General features: G+C 32.6%; 1 protein-coding gene across 1 annotated transcript; it reads left to right on the top strand.

The window, feature by feature from the left end:
- Nucleotides 1-4,047: 4,047 nt before the first annotated feature.
- Nucleotides 4,048-11,197, top strand: LOC120081755 (neutral ceramidase 2-like). Its single transcript, XM_039036907.2, has 10 exons — nt 4,048-4,490; nt 5,067-5,461; nt 5,684-5,892; nt 6,366-6,710; nt 7,247-7,511; nt 7,615-7,885; nt 8,027-8,152; nt 8,670-8,733; nt 9,666-9,835; nt 10,484-11,197. The coding sequence occupies exons 2-10, from the start codon at nt 5,118-5,120 to the stop codon at nt 11,030-11,032; spliced, it is 2,343 nt and encodes a 780-aa protein (XP_038892835.1). The 5' UTR covers nt 4,048-4,490; nt 5,067-5,117; the 3' UTR covers nt 11,033-11,197.
- Nucleotides 11,198-17,508: the final 6,311 nt, after the last annotated feature.

Here is a 17,508-nt window from a genome sequence, read left to right on the forward strand (position 1 = left end):
TGGGTTGTCTTTAAATATAGAAAAATGAAATAAAATATTTACAAACATAGAGCAAAATGTCATTTGTAAATATTTTGGTTCATTTTTATTAGTGTCGAAGTCGTTGGTAGACATTAGGGTTTATTCGTGTCTATTAATATCTATCATTGATGTTTATTAATGTTTATCAATGTCTAATTGATAGATAAATTTGTTTGTCACTGGTGTTTATTATTGTCTATCAGTGTTTAATTGATAGATAGATTGTGAACTGATAGACTGTGATATTTTGCTATATTTAAAAATATTTTCAACAATTTGACATTTAAAACAATTTTTTATATATATATATTAACTTGAGATATGACATTTTAATTATGAAGTAAAATTTCTACATGTTTAATATTCTTATTGACATTTCTATATGTCTATAAATTCAACAATGATATTAGGAATGAATTTCACTAGTGTTGCTAATGTGAATTTATGAATATGTGAAAATGTAGATGGAAATATATCAAATGTGGATAAATATTTAATACTGTAATGGCAACAACCCTTGATGCGTTGTAGTTTATATAACTTTTGTATTTTATTTTTTATCATATCAAGAAGTGGCTTAGATAAGACATCCACTTGACCTAAATCTACTTAAATGAAGCTATCAGTTGTGTGAAAGTAGGGATAACCTTTCTTTGATGTTATGAATTACTAAAAAAATGATCAATACTCATTGTTGTAGGGTCATCAATTGTTTGTACTTGTGTGCCAATTTAAAGTTGGGTACAACCATCTTTTTTATGTTCATACAAAGTTTCTTGTTTTTCTAGGCCTTAGAAAATATGGTTAGTGGATATCTGAAGTTATTCTAAATTACAATTTTAGTCTTCAAAGTCCTCCAATTTTAAAATATGGTATAAATTTGTACTTTTAATTACTTTAGGTTTAATAAGTATATAAATTTTGAAATTTTTTTGAACAGTACATTTTACGACACAATTTTATGTTATCAAAACTTGTGAAACCATTTCATAGAAATTTATGGGCATTTTCTTTTTCAAGCAACTCAACTTCGATAATGGAAGTATCTATAAGGTCATTGAAATATAATTTTGTGTCCTTAGTTCATATTGCAAATATTGAGAGAAAAAGGATATTTCATTGAAAATGATGAAGTATTCTAACAATCAAAAGTATAAGATAATATTGTAATAGTTTTCTATTTTTTTTTTAAAAAAAAGAATATGTAATAAATCAAGGATCTATAACAAAATTTGAAGTTTGAGAAACTTTTAGATATAAATTGAAAATTATGGACGTTTTTAGAGTTTAAGGATCTATCAAACATATCTTAAAAGTTCTAATTTTTAGTATTAATTTTTAAAAGGTTAAATCACAAGTTTAGTTCATAAACTTTTAAATTTGTGTCTATTTGTTCTATAAATTTTAAAGAATATTTAAACAGTAAATTCTATGAGAATTATGCATGTATCCAAAGGTTACACTCCCGCTATAAGTAGTGATATTTGTACACCAAGACACCCTGCATACTAGACGATGCAAGTGTTATCAGCATTTTGGCGACATATTTTACCTATCCAACTTCGTGTTGAGACCAAGGCATTCCAACGATAGGTAGGGAGAATAAAAACGTTGGTCCAAAATACTTGAACTCTCGGAAGAACATACCAAAGAAATGATATAATCATAGTATTAAATTTTCGTTTGCATGTTGAGACTTTTTAATTTCCATGAGTTCAACATCGACATAAGGGATGAATCGACATTTCCATTATATTGTAAGAAAATTCATGAAATATAGAAAAGAAACATGTCACTAATGTGAATATTTTAACTTATTTAAAAAATATAAAATGTTTATTTATTAATTTAAATAATTTATTTGATTTATTTGTTTTTATATAGTTTTTAGAAATATATATCACATGACATATTATCAATATTTCGATCAATTATTTATAACAACAATGTAGATCGCCAGTTATAGTGATAGATTTATTTGACCAATTTTGCCTTTGTAAGACAAAGATGTCTTTGCCCCCAATAAATTTTTGTTTCTGTACTCTCTCTTTAACCCTTCTAACCTAAATCAGTAAACAGTTGCCTTGCCTACTTTATTATTATAATTATTTTGAGTACAATAATTCGAAATAATGACATTTGAACTTTCGAACCACAATCTCGTGGTTACTAGCATATTTGAATGCCATTTAGACTATGCTTACTTTGATGTCCACTTTATTATTTGTTCCTCTAAAGATGGTGGAATATAGTTGACAAAGTTCAATCACCATTTTTGTTTTCTTTTGAAGTAAGGAGTGAAATTTGTTTAAATAAAAAATTCAAGATACTTAGACTAATTAATGTGCTCTTTTTAAGAATGCTATGCTATAAATGTAGAACGAGATTAACCAAAAAATAACGAGTGTCATTGTGAGTATAACTCAACTAATTTAATCAACAAGTACCATCATTTTAATTCATCGTAGATTTAAAAAGTTTGAAAATTTCACCCTCAAATTAAAATTTCTAACTCTTCATTGAATAACACAAATGTTGAATGATTTTGAAATTTCAATAATTCAACAATAAGTGTGAGATGTATATATATATATTTTATATAGAAGGCTAATTTGATTTTTTGGTAGATGTTACAATTCTTAGAACGTATTTCGAGGTAACTGGCAGATCACAAATTATTGTTCAATAATAGTTTGGTAAATAATATTTATTAGGATGACATATACCATTCCATCCGAAAAACGGTGCCTACTACTTATTGCTTAATGAAATACTTTTTTCAAAATTCATTTGGCTTGTTTTAAATTCTATTTTAATTTCTTATATTATAATTTTTATAATAAGTAAAGTAGAGAAATTAAATATCTAACTTTAAATTTGATAGTATAAATATTAAGTGAGTTAAACTCATTTTAGATTTAGTCCTTATATTTTCGACTTTATTTATTTTATTTTATTGTTTAAATTTATAATTTAATTTAATAAAATTAATAGCGGAAGATTAAAATTAGCGAATTGAGTCGAGTATTTAGACAAAAAAAATATTTTATTAAAAAGGAAGATAATAAAATTCTATTTTTGACAACTTTAATCTAGTTAAACGATTATGAAATATGTAATCTTTTGTAAAGGACTGTTTCTCACTAGTATGAAGAACTCTAGGAAAAATTAATTTTTTTTTTGTTGTTTTACTCCTTGTAAGGTAGAACAAATAAGGAAGGATTAAAATAGTATTGGATGAAATTGGAACTTAACTATGGTTTAATTTAATGAAACTAATATTTGACTATTAAAATTAACTCGAACCAATCACATAGATAAAAAAAGAATATTTTATGAAAAGAGAATAACACTCCATATTATACTAATTGACAATTTAAACAAAATTAAATCATCATGATTTTTTTTTAAAATGATACGTTGTTCCTTTCTTTACTAGTAAGAACAAGAAAAGGTCTTTTTAAATATAAAAAATATTTAAAAATATTCACATAACAAAAAATTTAAAAAAATATAAAACACTTTTGAAACTTTTTGTAAGTATTTTTAGAATTTTTTTATTTATAAGAATTTCTGAACAAGAAACTCTTTCTAACTATAAGAAAGATTGTAGGTTCACATTTTGATCAGTTCTATTTTTTTACACTCTAGAGGTAAAACAAAGAAGGAAGGAGGGAGCAATTGGTCTCTTCCTTAATTTGTCCCAACTTTAAAACATTTTGCTGAACTACTAAACATTTTGTGATTTCTTCTATTTTATCTCCAAATTTGTTTGAATGAAGAAATTTTATGTTGAGAAAATTCTTTTACGAACCTGTCCATAAACGAGAGGGAGAATCCACATTTAAACGAAGAAAAAAAATTCTTCCGAGTTGATAGAGACAAAGACTCCGCCTTTACTTTATTTATCTTCTTTTCTTACGTAAAAACCTGATCCCGTAAATTTCTTACGGAAAATCTTCGTCTCGAACCCTCCCTCAACGCTTGTTGATCTAATAAGATGAATATACAAATCAAATAAATAGCAGATAAATAGGAGCCATTCTTAGTAAAATTGAAGACTAAAGTGGGAAGTTGTTCTTCTTCTTTTTCCCTTTTTCAATTTTGGGTATTTTCCTTAAATCTCTCTCCAACGAACAACTCAGCCCCAGTGCGATTATCATAATCCTTCATCGACCCCACTAACCGTCAGCTTAGTTATTCAATGTGAAAACTTCAGTGGGTCCGTTTCCGATTCTTCTCCAATTTCTTCTTTTCATTATTGATTAATTTTTCACACCCACCATTGAATTGATCGTGGTAATGCCCGTGTACTTGCTTTTTCTTCGTCTTCCTTCATTTCCACTCCACTTATAAACGTAACGCGAGCTCTATCCGTCTTCATCATTGTGAAAGGAACAGCCACAGTTCCATCGATTTGATTATTTCGTGGCGTTTGAAAACTTTCTTGTTCGCTCAATTGGCTTCAGGTACTGTAATTTCTGCTCTCATTCGATCTTAGTTTCTGTGTTTGTTTTGGAATGTTATTCCAATTTCTTGTTTCTAATTGAATCTTAGTTGTGTATGTCGATTCATTGCTGATTTGATTGAGAAGGGGTTGATTCTTCAATGGTAAGCTCTGGAGTAATGGCATTGAAAAGATTAGTTGAAGTTGGAAATTTTAGAATATGAATGATACCCACTTCTTAATTTCATGTTTTATTTTGAGGTTTTTTCTTATGTCCCTGTGGTCTGGACGTTTTCCATGACTGCTTGATGGGTTTTTAAGAGATAAAGAGTTTTAAGCGTACAAGGAAATGCGCATAGTATTTTTATGCATAAAGGAAAGACCAAAACAGACAAACATTTCAACCACATGCAATATATGTGCTTTATTTAGTTTGCCTTTCTCTTTCTGCCACTTTGTATTTCTCTCCAAGAGTCCATGGATCTGTCGTTCTTCTTGTTATTTTTCTTTCCTCTTTTTCATTAATTGGAAGAGGCTTATTGTGGTTGAGATTTTGAGTTATGAATATGAAATGACCTGTAACATAAATGTTGTGAAGGATGATCAGAAGAGCAGATTAAGGGCTGATTGATCTATTTGGTAGAGTGCGATGGAGCTATCTTCTCTGTTTGATCTTACTGTTCGGAGATCATTGGGAACTATCTGGTTGTGTATTTATATGTTAGTGCTTCTACAAAGTAATAGAAGTGTGCTCTCAGAATCCAAATATCTAATTGGTCTTGGAAGCCATGACATCACTGGACCAGCAGCAGATGTCAATATGATGGGATATGCAAATGCAGAACAAATTGCATCTGGAGTTCACTTTAGATTACGAGCTCGTGCATTCATTGTCGCAGAGCCTCAAGGAAAACGGGTTATTTTTGTAAATCTTGATGCTTGTATGGCCTCACAGATTGTGACAATTAAGGTGCTTGAGAGATTGAAGGCAAGGTACTTGCTATGTCTCTTCTACTTCATCAATAATTATTTCTTATCTGCTGAACACATTTCTTGTCTTCTAGGTTCTAGTTCAGTTTGTATGTTGTTACCGGGCATTTTTTCTTATGACTCATAAGTTTTCACTGCCGGAAAAAGGTTGACCAGAGGGGAGATCTGTATTATCTTAAAAGCATAAACCTTGTAAGACTAAAGCATTAATCCTAACATATGTAGGTATGGGGACTTATACACTGAAAAGAATGTTGCTATTAGTGGAATCCATACCCATGCTGGGCCAGGTGGTTATCTCCAGTATGTTGTGTATATCGTGACATCTCTTGGATTTGTGCGCCAGTCATTTGATGTACTTGTGGATGGTATCGAGAAGAGCATCATACAAGCTCACGAAAATCTCTTGCCAGGATCAATTTTAATAAATAAGGGTAATAATGCATTAACATTACTTTCTATGGGTGCATAAAATTTATCTTCTCTTGGACTTCCCTGTTTGGTGAGGTTATATTTTCACGTCAGTTTATCCATGTCCTCAACAATCATACAGATGAGCCGAAATCTGAATTCTCTTTGTATATTCTTTGGCTGTTGTGAAGTGGGGTTTCCTAATGACTGCAACAGAGTATTCAGACGGTAGTTCAATTTCCTGCTGAAGATAGATTCTATATCTCAAACTTGATCTTACAAAAAATTGTATTTTGAATGAAAATGTTTGTTTAGTTCATAACTCATCACTTGTATGATCATCAGCATGTGCATGTCAACTAGTGAATCTGATCATTCTGAGTGAGAGCATAGATTCACGCTTATAGTGATTAGTAAACAACTTCAACTGTTGGACTACTTAGAAACTTGTTACTTAAACCTTTAACCTTTTGGAATAAAATTAATATTCGTACAGGAGAACTCATTGATGCTGGTGTGAACCGCAGTCCGAGTGCTTACCTAAATAATCCTGCCTCTGAGCGCAGCAGATACAAATATGATGTTGACAAAGAAATGACTCTTTTGAAGTTCGTAGATGATGAATGGGGTCCTGTGGGTAGCTTCAATTGGTTTGCAACTCATGGAACTTCTATGAGTCGTACGAACTCACTAATAAGTGGTGATAACAAGGGTGCGGCTGCAAGATTTATGGAAGATTGGTTTGAGCAAAAGGGCACTGGAACCATGCACCCTGGTGAATCTGAAGTGGATAGTATTCCACGCAGGGTCTCAAACATTATTCCTGAAGTATTTAAAAACAGTAAGTTACTAAGCTCTTGATGTGCTACTATTTTATTGGTTAGATGGTAAGTTTGATCCTTTAACTTTTAGGGCTATGTCTAATAGGTACTTGAACTTTAAAAGGCATCTAAATATTTTCTAAACTTTCAAAATTGTATGTAATAGGTTCCTAAACTTTAAAAAGTGTCTAATGAGTCTTTGAAATTTCATTTTTATCTAATAGGTTCACACACTTCCCATATTGCATCAAATATTCCTTACTCATATGCAACTTTTTATTTTTTAAAGTTCAAGGATTTGTTGGATACAAAATTGAAAAAGATTAGAAATTTATTGAACACTTTTTATATTGTAGATACCTATTAGGCATAAAATCAAAGGTTTAGAAACTTTATGGGTACTTTTTAAAATTTGGGACCTATTATCCCTCAGAGTTTAGGGACCAAACTTGTAAATTTCGGGTGTCCATGAGAGTTACATTTTATTGGATATACCATGTTGTGCTGTAAATTGGCTATAGACAAGTTTTCTTATCCTGATAATGTTATATTTCAGAGCAGGAGTTGTTGGAACGTGCAGCATCGTTTCAGTCACAACCTGGTAGACCAGCAACCAGGATTCTTAGCGTTTCAAGGCGTGTTAGAAATGTTCTCAGGCAGGCCAATAGGCCTCAGTTTGTATCTGCTTTTTGTCAATCGAACTGTGGTGATGTTAGCCCAAATACTCTTGGGGCATTCTGCATAGACACTGGACTACCATGTGACTTTAACCACAGTACTTGCGGGGGAAAGAATGAGCTATGTTATGGACGTGGACCGGGGTACATAACTCACTGCATTGAAGATTCATTTTTTCTTTTCTTCAAGAATCATTGATCACTTGCATATGATGTGAACCACGTTGTCATGTACTTTAACTTACAGCTACCCTGATGAGTTCGAAAGTACACGTATTATTGGTGAGAGGCAATTCAGAAAAGCCGTGGATTTATTCAGTAAAGCATCGGAGCAGCTCACAGGAAAAGTGGATTTTCGTCACTCTTATGTAGACTTCTCCCAGCTTGAAGTGTCTCTTAGCAAACAGGGAGGAGCCACTGAGGTGATAAGAACATGTCCTGCTGCTATGGGGTTTGCATTTGCAGCTGGGACAACTGATGGACCTGGAGCATTTGATTTTAAGCAAGGAGATGATAAGGTATCTGTTATTCATTTATTTCTTAATTTTTGTTAGAAAGCAGTTCAGTTTCAGTAGTGTGCATATTTTCAGTTTTTTCACTGACAATTGTTGGTCCTAATTGCCATGACATTTCCTTTCTTTCTTTTCTAATTATTCAAGGGCAATGCTTTTTGGAAGTTGGTACGCAATTTGCTTAAAGCACCAGGCAACGAACAAATTGCTTGTCAAAGTCCCAAGCCCATTCTGCTTGACACTGGCGAGATGAAGATACCATATGACTGGGCTGTAAGTGGTTGCACATAATCTATTAAATTGTTTTTATTTTTCCCGCTATTCCAGAGACTAAATTTCTTTTTTTTATCAATTTATCAGATAAAGGTTATTTTTGATAAGTTTTATGTTAGTGTATTCTTGAGTTTCAGAGGGTAATATATATAATATTCTGTCTTAAACTGTGTTAAGTCAGGTTTTTTTTATATAGACAATAGACCTACTACGTATATGGAAAAGAATGATAACAAAGGACTGAATATTGACAACTAATATTTACACAAATAATAGAAATTCCAACAGTATTGATGGGAGAATATATTGGAAATATAATTAGAATATTGAGTGTGGAAAATTGGTAATTACTTGTAAAAGAGAAGTTCAGGGAGATTTGGATTGATAGTAAGTGGATTGAGCTGACGGTTGATATTGTAATTTCTTTTTGATATTGAAATTTAGTTACATGGTTGTTTTTCTTATAATTGAGATCCTAAATTTTACTAACAACTTTCTTTCTCAAATAACTTTTCAGCCTTCAATACTTCCAATTCAAATTCTCCGCATTGGGCAGCTTGTCATTCTTGGTGTACCAGGAGGTAGTAGCGACCCTTGTTATTTATCTATTTCTGTCTTTGTAGCTAGGTTAATCCTAATGTTATAACCACTGATTATCTTAAAGTTTAGTTCATTTTATAAATAATTTGTAAATTGGGTAAATGAGAGACTAAATCCACTTTCTGTAATTTTATAGGCACCCGCTCGTGGGACTAAAATCCACTTAGTTTAATTTAATGCGCACTGACTCTTAAAGTCGGACTAAATCCACTTTGTGTAATATAATGGGCAAATTCAGTTGGAAATAATCATTTAAAACAGGAGGGATGCAAGATAAAGAATTAATGAAATGGTTTCCATCAAGTAGTGCTTTTAAAATAATTGTTTCTAGCAAAAACTACTGATTATAATATGTTGAGCAAAAAGTGCTTGTGATGTTTGATTTTACACTCTTAGAAGTACTTCTCAATGCTTCTTTAATAATAACTTCAAAACTCAAAAACACTCTATTTCACAAAACAATTTATTGTTTTTTCCAAGAGCCTATATAAATCACTTCAAAACATGAATTTGACTGTTTGAGGGAGCATTTTTTGGTCCTGCCAAAACTACTGCCGGTAATAGATTTATTGGCTTCAAATAATCAGTTGAGTAAAATGTGCTTATTCATTGGCATCTTAACTGACTTCAAAATCAGTTTATAAAATGTCTGTAAAGTTTCCAGTTTGGTATTCTGGTATAATCTTTGCTTCCATTTGCTATTTGAGTTCGAAATGAAAAGGTCAAAATGATCTTTGGCTCTTAACTTGAGTTACATTTCCCTCAGTTATAAATATATTCATTTTTTCTTTACGGAAAATGTAGATGGCTCATGTACCAATATTGTCTCTTTCCTTCTGCAGATTCTCCTAGAACTGGCCCTTCTTCTTATTCTTAGTCCAATATGCTAATTTCTTTTATAAAACTCTAATAGAATTCACGACAATGGCGGGGAGACGGCTTCGGGATGCTGTAAAAACAGTGTTAACTACTGGAGCCAAGAGAGAATTCAATGGTAATGTTCATGTTGTCATAGCAGGCTTGACTAATACCTATTCTCAATATGTTACCACATTTGAAGAATATGAGATGCAGAGATATGAGGTTAGCAAATTTGGTCTTTCAGCCTTTTCTGTACCTGTCATCAATTTAATGTTTTAGTTTTTACTTTTAGAACTTTCTAGTTTATTCCATTTTGGCCCGTGATTTTTCAAAATGTCTATTTTAATTTCTGAACTTAAAAATATATATATATAAAAAAAAACATAATACCATCTCAGCTACCTGTATGACTTCAATAGATTTCCATGTCAGCATCTTAACACACATTCAATGTATTTATTGATAGAATTACTGTTATGTATTTATTGGTAGAATTACTGTTATGTATTTATTGGTAGAATTACGACAAGTTTGGAGATTAGTTGTATGTTTGAAATTGATTTTAAAATGATTAAAATCAATTTTGTCATTTAATGCTTTTATTATCATTTAAAATCAATTTTAATAGAATAAAAAATATGCTTAAAAATATAAAATTAAACATTGAATTGATTTTGGATGATTAAAGGTGTATTTCGAAGCTATTTTAAATATGAAAAAAAGTGATTTTAATCATTTTAAAATCACTCCCAAACATGCTATAAAAGTCTAAAATAGATTGTTGAAAGTTTAGGGGTCAAATTAGAATAAGCTTAAATAAAATGAGATTTAAATCTTTCCTTTATTTTGGCAATTGATCTTGGTTCCCAGGGTGCCTCCACATTGTATGGTCCACACACATTGGATGCCTACATACAAGAGTTCAAGAAGCTTGCTCAATCCCTCATTGATGGTAGGCCTGTTGAGCCAGGGCCACAGCCCCCTGATCTTCTTGCTAGGCAAATAAGCCTGCTTACACCAGTTATCATGGATGCGACTCCTATTGGAGTGAGTTTCGGGGACGTGAAATCCGATGTTCCCCTTAACTCCACCTTCAAGAGAGGTAACTTGGTGACTGTAAGCTTCTGGTCTGGATGCCCTCGAAATGATCTGATGACTGAAGGTACATTTGCTCTCGTCGAAATCCTCCAGAAGAAGGATACTTGGGTTCCAGCTTATGACGACGATGACTTCTGCTTACGCTTTAAGTGGTCGAGACCTTCTCGACTTAGTCCTCAAAGTTATGCAACCATAGAGTGGAGAATACCGCAGACCGCAGTGTCGGGTGTCTACAGAATCAGACATTTTGGAGCAGCAAAAAGTCTCTTGGGATCGATTCGACATTTTACAGGTTCATCTAGTGCATTTGTTGTAGCTTGAGAATGTATGAAAAATACTTATGCTGGTAGGGAGGGATGTTGATTGTCTGCCTAATTTATTCACGAGTTAAAAGTTAATCTTCTTGTGGCATTTGATTGAATTTTGAATCATGTAGATAATTTATTCACGAGTTAAAAGTTAATCTTCTTGTGGCATTTGATCGAATTTTGAATCATGTAGAACTTTGTAGCTTGTAGAATGAATCTATGATGTCAAAAATAAGTATACCTCAACTAGCATATACATGTATTAATGACCAAAAGGTATGTGGTTCAAATTCTCCTACCCATATTATACCGAAAGAAAATGAACAAATGTTATCATAATCTCTAGCCTTACACAGAACCCAAAGGTTTGTTTGGAAGTTGATTCTAAAAAATGTTTTAAATTCTTAGACTAGAATATATATGATTGGTTATTCATTGTTCAAACATACAGTGATAATAGTGTTGAGAATTTGAAGTCATTGGACAATATAATTTACAAATCATCTAGATTATTCATTGTACAATAAGTTTTTAACAACCAATAAAGATTTTGTTTGTGGCAAATTACATTTTCAGTTTTTAAATTCTCAGAGTAGTTTATTTTACTTGACTAATTCTATACTTGCATTGACCGATAAGCTATCAAGTCTATCATTAATTCACCAACAATAAATTCTCGATGAAGAGAATGAAAAAAAGGTTTATTCTCCACCTTACGTTATTAACTAAAAAAAAAATGAGAAAAAAAAAAAAAAAAAAAAAACTAAGAAACTTATGGTCTCTCTACCCATGTAAGAAACCTAAGATGAATAAACGTTTTTGGGAGACTAAACATGAGATTATGATGAATATTTTGAAGTCAATTCGTGCATATTTCAATGGATAAATAAAAAAAATGATAACTCGAAAAAACAGATCAACCCAAACCAATTTGTATGAATTGGGTTGGTTTATCTACTCCTTTAGATCAAGTTAGTTTATGGATTGAGTTGTTTCATAATTTCACTCAAAATAAATTGAACTGACTCTGAACCAATTCGGACTTATTATTAGTTTTATTTTTTTTATTTATGATACAAGTATGTATACATAAATTTATTATAGTTCTATTTAATTTCATTATTTTCTTTCAATTATTTATTCTCCAACAACCCTTAAAAATAGATTTTTAACACTTGGAAAGAAAATTCTCATCAATATATGAAAATAATTAAATAAAAAATGTTACTTATAACGTTTAACTTCTTTTTTGAACAAAAATTTAAATATGTAACCCGAGTGACCCGAACTAACCAAACCAAAATTTTCATGGTTGGATTGGGTTGGGTCATTATTTTTAATAAAGATTATTTGGGTTGAAGAAATTTATAACCAAGCAATTGGGCAATCCAATTCAATCCAACCCGCAAACACTTCTAGTACCAATTATTCTTTAAAAGATCAATGGTTTGATCTTCCACCACCTCCATAATTATTGAACTAAAAATAATTTTTTTGAAAAAAATATAGACCAAATTGAAATTCTACTTAAGCCACAAGACTCGAATGATGTTATGATGAATTATTAAATATAATATAAATAAACTAATAGAATTTTTAAATATATTTAGTTTTTACTTTCACAATTTTTTTTTATTATGTTGGTCTATAAACTTTTGAATAAATTAAAATTTGAAGCCTCACGCATGACCCATTCTACATGATTTCAAATGCTTATTTATAAACACAGGCCAATAATAGGTTTCTGTTAAATAATTTCTTGAAAAATTAATGGGCAACTATTTAAATAATTTTAAGAGCACTTGCTTATATAATAAACTGGCTCATTGACATCTATCTTAATATCACACACGTCTATCAGTGATAAATGTCTATTAATTTATTAATAATAAATATATGTAGCTGATAGACATATAGTAATGAAGATATCTATTAATGACGTAAAAAAAATAGTGTTTTAGATACATACAAGGAGAAAAAAGAAAAGTATATGAAAATATTTAAATACATGCTCCAAAATTAAAAAAAACAAAAATCCATCATTACAAATTAAGATTAGAAACTTATTAGATGAAAAAGAAATTGAAAGAACCTATTAAATAGAATATTTAAAACTTAGAGATCTATAAAACACTTTCTATAGTTGAACAATTTAGTTACAACTCTTATTTTTTTTTCTTGTGCAACAATTGTAGGGATGTGAACAAACTTTCTAACTTTTAGGAAAAAAAGTCATGTCAATTATTATCGAATTAAATTCATTACCTTCAGATTTACAATTTAATATAAAAATACAAACATCGAAAGATGAGATAAAATTCATTTTCATTTAAACATTTTGATAAAAACTGTTTAAAATAAAAACATTTATGCTTGGTAACTCTTTCTAAAAAGTATTTTTATATAAAGTTTATTTGGTTTGTTAGATACTTAAAGTGTTTCTATTAATGCCAGCTTACTATAAAGGACAAGTATAAAATACAATGAACTAGTAAAATTTAAAATAATGGTCGGCTGAGGTGGTTGTTTGGGGTGATTGACGCTGGAGTTAGTGGTGGAATTGGCCAAGCATTAGCGGTAGCCAGAGTTGGCCATCGTTGGTGGCTAATGGTGGTTGTTGAACGTGGCTATTTGTAGTTTGACGACAGTGATCACCAGAGGTGGTGCCCGGAGTTTCGACAGCAATGGTTGCCTGAGTTGGCCAGCTATGGTGGCTGGAGTTGGCGGGAGGTGGTTGCTGAAAATGACAACCGTTGGAGGTGGTTAACAGAGGATGGTGGTAGCCACGGTAGCATAGTGGAAGTGAGGTAGATAACTACTGAAGACATTTTGGTAATTTTAAAAACTATACAAATTAAGAAGAGATTAATAGTTAAACACTAAAAAATCAATTTTCTAAAAATTGATCAAGAATTTCTCCTAAATCAACTATTCCATAAACTAAAGAGTGAAAATCCTTCTAACTGTCCCGTGCATTAAGGTGGACCCAAAGGAAACTTGGGCATTTATTACTTGGACCATATTCGCAATTTATTGACCAATCAGAATTGCCTGTTCAATTGCGGTACTAATTAGCGAGCGTTTTGTCTGTTCAATTGCGACCTTATAATGCAATCGCATTCTCGCCCAAAGCTATTTGGAGTGTTATAAAAAAAAGGAATAATTGCACAGAAAACCTATTTTAAAGTCCCAAAATGGCAAATGACCTAATTTTTGAAAAAATAAAATAAAAAATGGCCCTTTGTTGATGTCATGACCATGTGAAGTTACGGTATCGCCCTTCCTTTCTTGATATATCTTTTTTCCTTTTTTTCTCTTCTTCTCCAATGTCGAGTTCCTCGTCTTTCTCCCTCTGTTTGTTGTCTTCTTCTTCTTCTTCGGCACGGTGAGTCCACATGAGCAACTCCGATGCGACCAACTCTGGTGAGTAAGAGTGAGAGCGAGAGAGAAGAGTGATTTTGTGGGTGAGGAAAGGAAGAGAGAGACCAAGAGAGACCGAGACCGAGAGAGAGCGAGAGAGACCGATACTGAGAGAGAGTGAGAGATATAGATAGAGAATAATAATTTATGAGTGAGAAAAAGAAAAGAGAGAGATCGAGACCAAGACCAAGAGAGGGTGAGAGCGAGAGCGAGATGCTTTTTTGCATGTGTGCAAATATATTTTAGTAATTTTACCTGAATTTTATGTCAACAAAAGGTCATTCGATATTTATTTTAAAATGTGGGTCACTTGACATTTTTGACCCAATTTTTAATCATCCATACAAATTTTTCACAAAAAAATGGGACCATTAAACCAAACACACCTTTGTTACACTTACAACTTGATTTAACATTTTTTTCCAATAAGTTAGCGGTTACGGGGAGGTATTTTTCCAAGGAACATCTATATAGAAGAGAGAATCATTTCAGTGCAGCGACAGTGTGTGCTACACTGTGCAGGGCCATGGAGGTCTCTATAGTATACAAAAGGTCTCATCATTCGATCATCAATGGTAGCAAGTTCATGTTATGAGCTTGTTTTCGGAGTGTTCACTTTTGAATCTCTGTATTTTCTCCATGAATTTGAAATGGACAAGAAGCAGTTGAAAGAATTGTTCGTTCAGTCTCTTCTGGAAAATCGCGGATGCGATGGATTGTCTTGAAAGAAAATGCCTGTATACGTCTATTTAGATTTCTCATCTTGTCATCGAATTCATGATTACGATTGCATAGGACGAATTGCTTATCACTATCGATGTGGCTGGCGATTTTGGAACCAAGATTTCAAACGACGAATTGTATTTGTTTGAAATTTATTATATCTTTTCCATCTTCTTATTTGATCTGTTTTTGTTGTTCTTTTCTTGAGCAGTTGAATCATGTAAAAAAATTCGTTCCTTCAGTCATCATGAAGGTTGAAGCCTGATATATTCTCGATGGTAGAGGAAGTTTGACTGTTGAAGCGGACTTGTATTATACACCAGCAATAATTCTACTGGCATGTAAGGTTCCCTGGAAATTAACATTAATATTTGTGTCTAGTAAGAAATGTAATTATTGTCAGGGCAAAAGCTTTCGTTAGAGCATGACTTAAAATTGTTCTGGAATTGAATCAACTTCATTTTATCGTAGAATTTGAATTCTAGTCTACCCGTAAGGTTCTCTGTTGGAAACGGCAAGACCCTCAGAACGACGAATAGTAAACCGTCAAGGCACAGCGGTCAAGCGAAGAGCAAAACCTGCAAAACAGAAACTTGTTATAGGCTGAGTCGCGAAGCTCACTCTCTTTAAGACATTTCGCAGCTCTGTCAAAGTGTGCAAGCAGGTCTGAAAATTGCTACGTCGTCCCCAGGATAAAACAACCAAAAGAAACCGATTGGAAATGCACCGTTACCGATCGGAACACACACCCTTTCTAAACTCACTACTCCGAAAGCTAAGATGGAGGAGGAGAGGGAGAGGAAAAGAAGTGATAAGTGAAGAAACAATTGTACTTCTTCGAATTGCTGAAGGCCAAACCTTTTATAGGCCTTCAACGATGAACCGTAGGGAGCGAGAACGTGCGCGGATGGAACGGAATGGACCGTTTCCTCTTTTTTTCATCGAGCAGTTTTAGTCTATACAACACTGTGCATAAGCAAAGGTGTCTTACGACTTGAACCTTTACATAGTGTAAATGATTCCGAATATACTAGAGTAACCCTTGGTTTTGAATTCTATCTCTAACAGCATCTCACACAGATTGTTACTAGGGTGTAGTACAAAAGCCCGTGCTTTAAGGCCTAGCACGTGAATCTCGATTTAGTGAATGCTCTAGAGAATTTGCCTAAGAACTCCATAGGAAGCGACTCTTACTTCCACATTCACACAGGTGAGTCTATCAAGAGTACTTCTGTAGCTAGGTACTTCACTTGTCATCAAGTATAGATCTCATTAAGAACTGAGTTCAACCTTTCTTACGCTTCAGGATATCATGCTCAGACTTTAAGTCAAAGGAATGGAACTCTGTGTTTGGTTTAGTATGATTCACTATATATCACTCGTGATCAGTTATTACCTGTTGAACCTGTTTCTTGGGTTCTCCAGTCTACAGGCTAGGTTTTTCTCACTGTGATTCATCTTTCGATAGGCATGAGTCCCATCCTTTCTGAGGTTCTGAAAACCTTTTCTCTGGCCAGTCCTTTCGTTAAAGGATCTGCCAAATTTTCATCAGTCCGTATGTGATCCACTCTAACTACACCAGTAGTGAGAAACTCTCTAATGGTACTGTGCTTACGACGTATTTGACGTCTCTTTCCATTGTAGTAACGGTTATGAACTTTTGCGATTGCTGCAGTACTATCGCAATGGATCAATATGGCTGGTACCGGTTTTTCCTATAAGGGAATCTCTGCAATTGCTGCAGTACTGTCGCTAGTGCTATCATTTCTAACTCCATCATATATTGAGCTAAAATAGTCTGTTTCTTGGACTTCCAAGAGACAGCTCCGCTAGCTATATTAAAGATATAGCCACTTGTAGCCTTTGAATCATCCGAAAGAGAGTTCCAATCAACATCGCTGAACCCTTCCAGGACAGCGGGAAACTTTTGATAATGTAATCCTAGGTTTTGGGTTTTCTTCAAGTATCTCATGACCTTTTCTATAGCATTCCAATGCTCTTTACTAGATCTACTTATAAACCTGCAAAGTAATCCTACAGCATAAGCTATGTCAGACTTAGTGCAGTCGGCAGCGTATCTAAGACTGCCTATGATGCTCGCATACTCAGATTGATTAACACTGCCACCAGTGTTCTTGAACAACTTGACACTAGAGTCATAAGGAGTACAGGCTGGTTTACACTCAAACTAATTATATTTCTTTAGAATCTTTTCTATATAGTGAGATTGATCCAAAGAAATTCTCTTTTCAGACCTATTTACTTTTATGCCTAAGATTACATTAGCTTCTCCTAAATCTTTCATGTCGAAGTTTGCACTCAATATTGATTTTACATCATTTATGA

The sequence above is a fragment of the Benincasa hispida genome, chromosome 8, assembly GCF_027475165.1.
Source record: "Benincasa hispida cultivar pf3 chromosome 8, pf3_genome.v1.1, whole genome shotgun sequence".
Classification (NCBI taxonomy): Eukaryota; Viridiplantae; Streptophyta; class Magnoliopsida; order Cucurbitales; family Cucurbitaceae; genus Benincasa; species Benincasa hispida.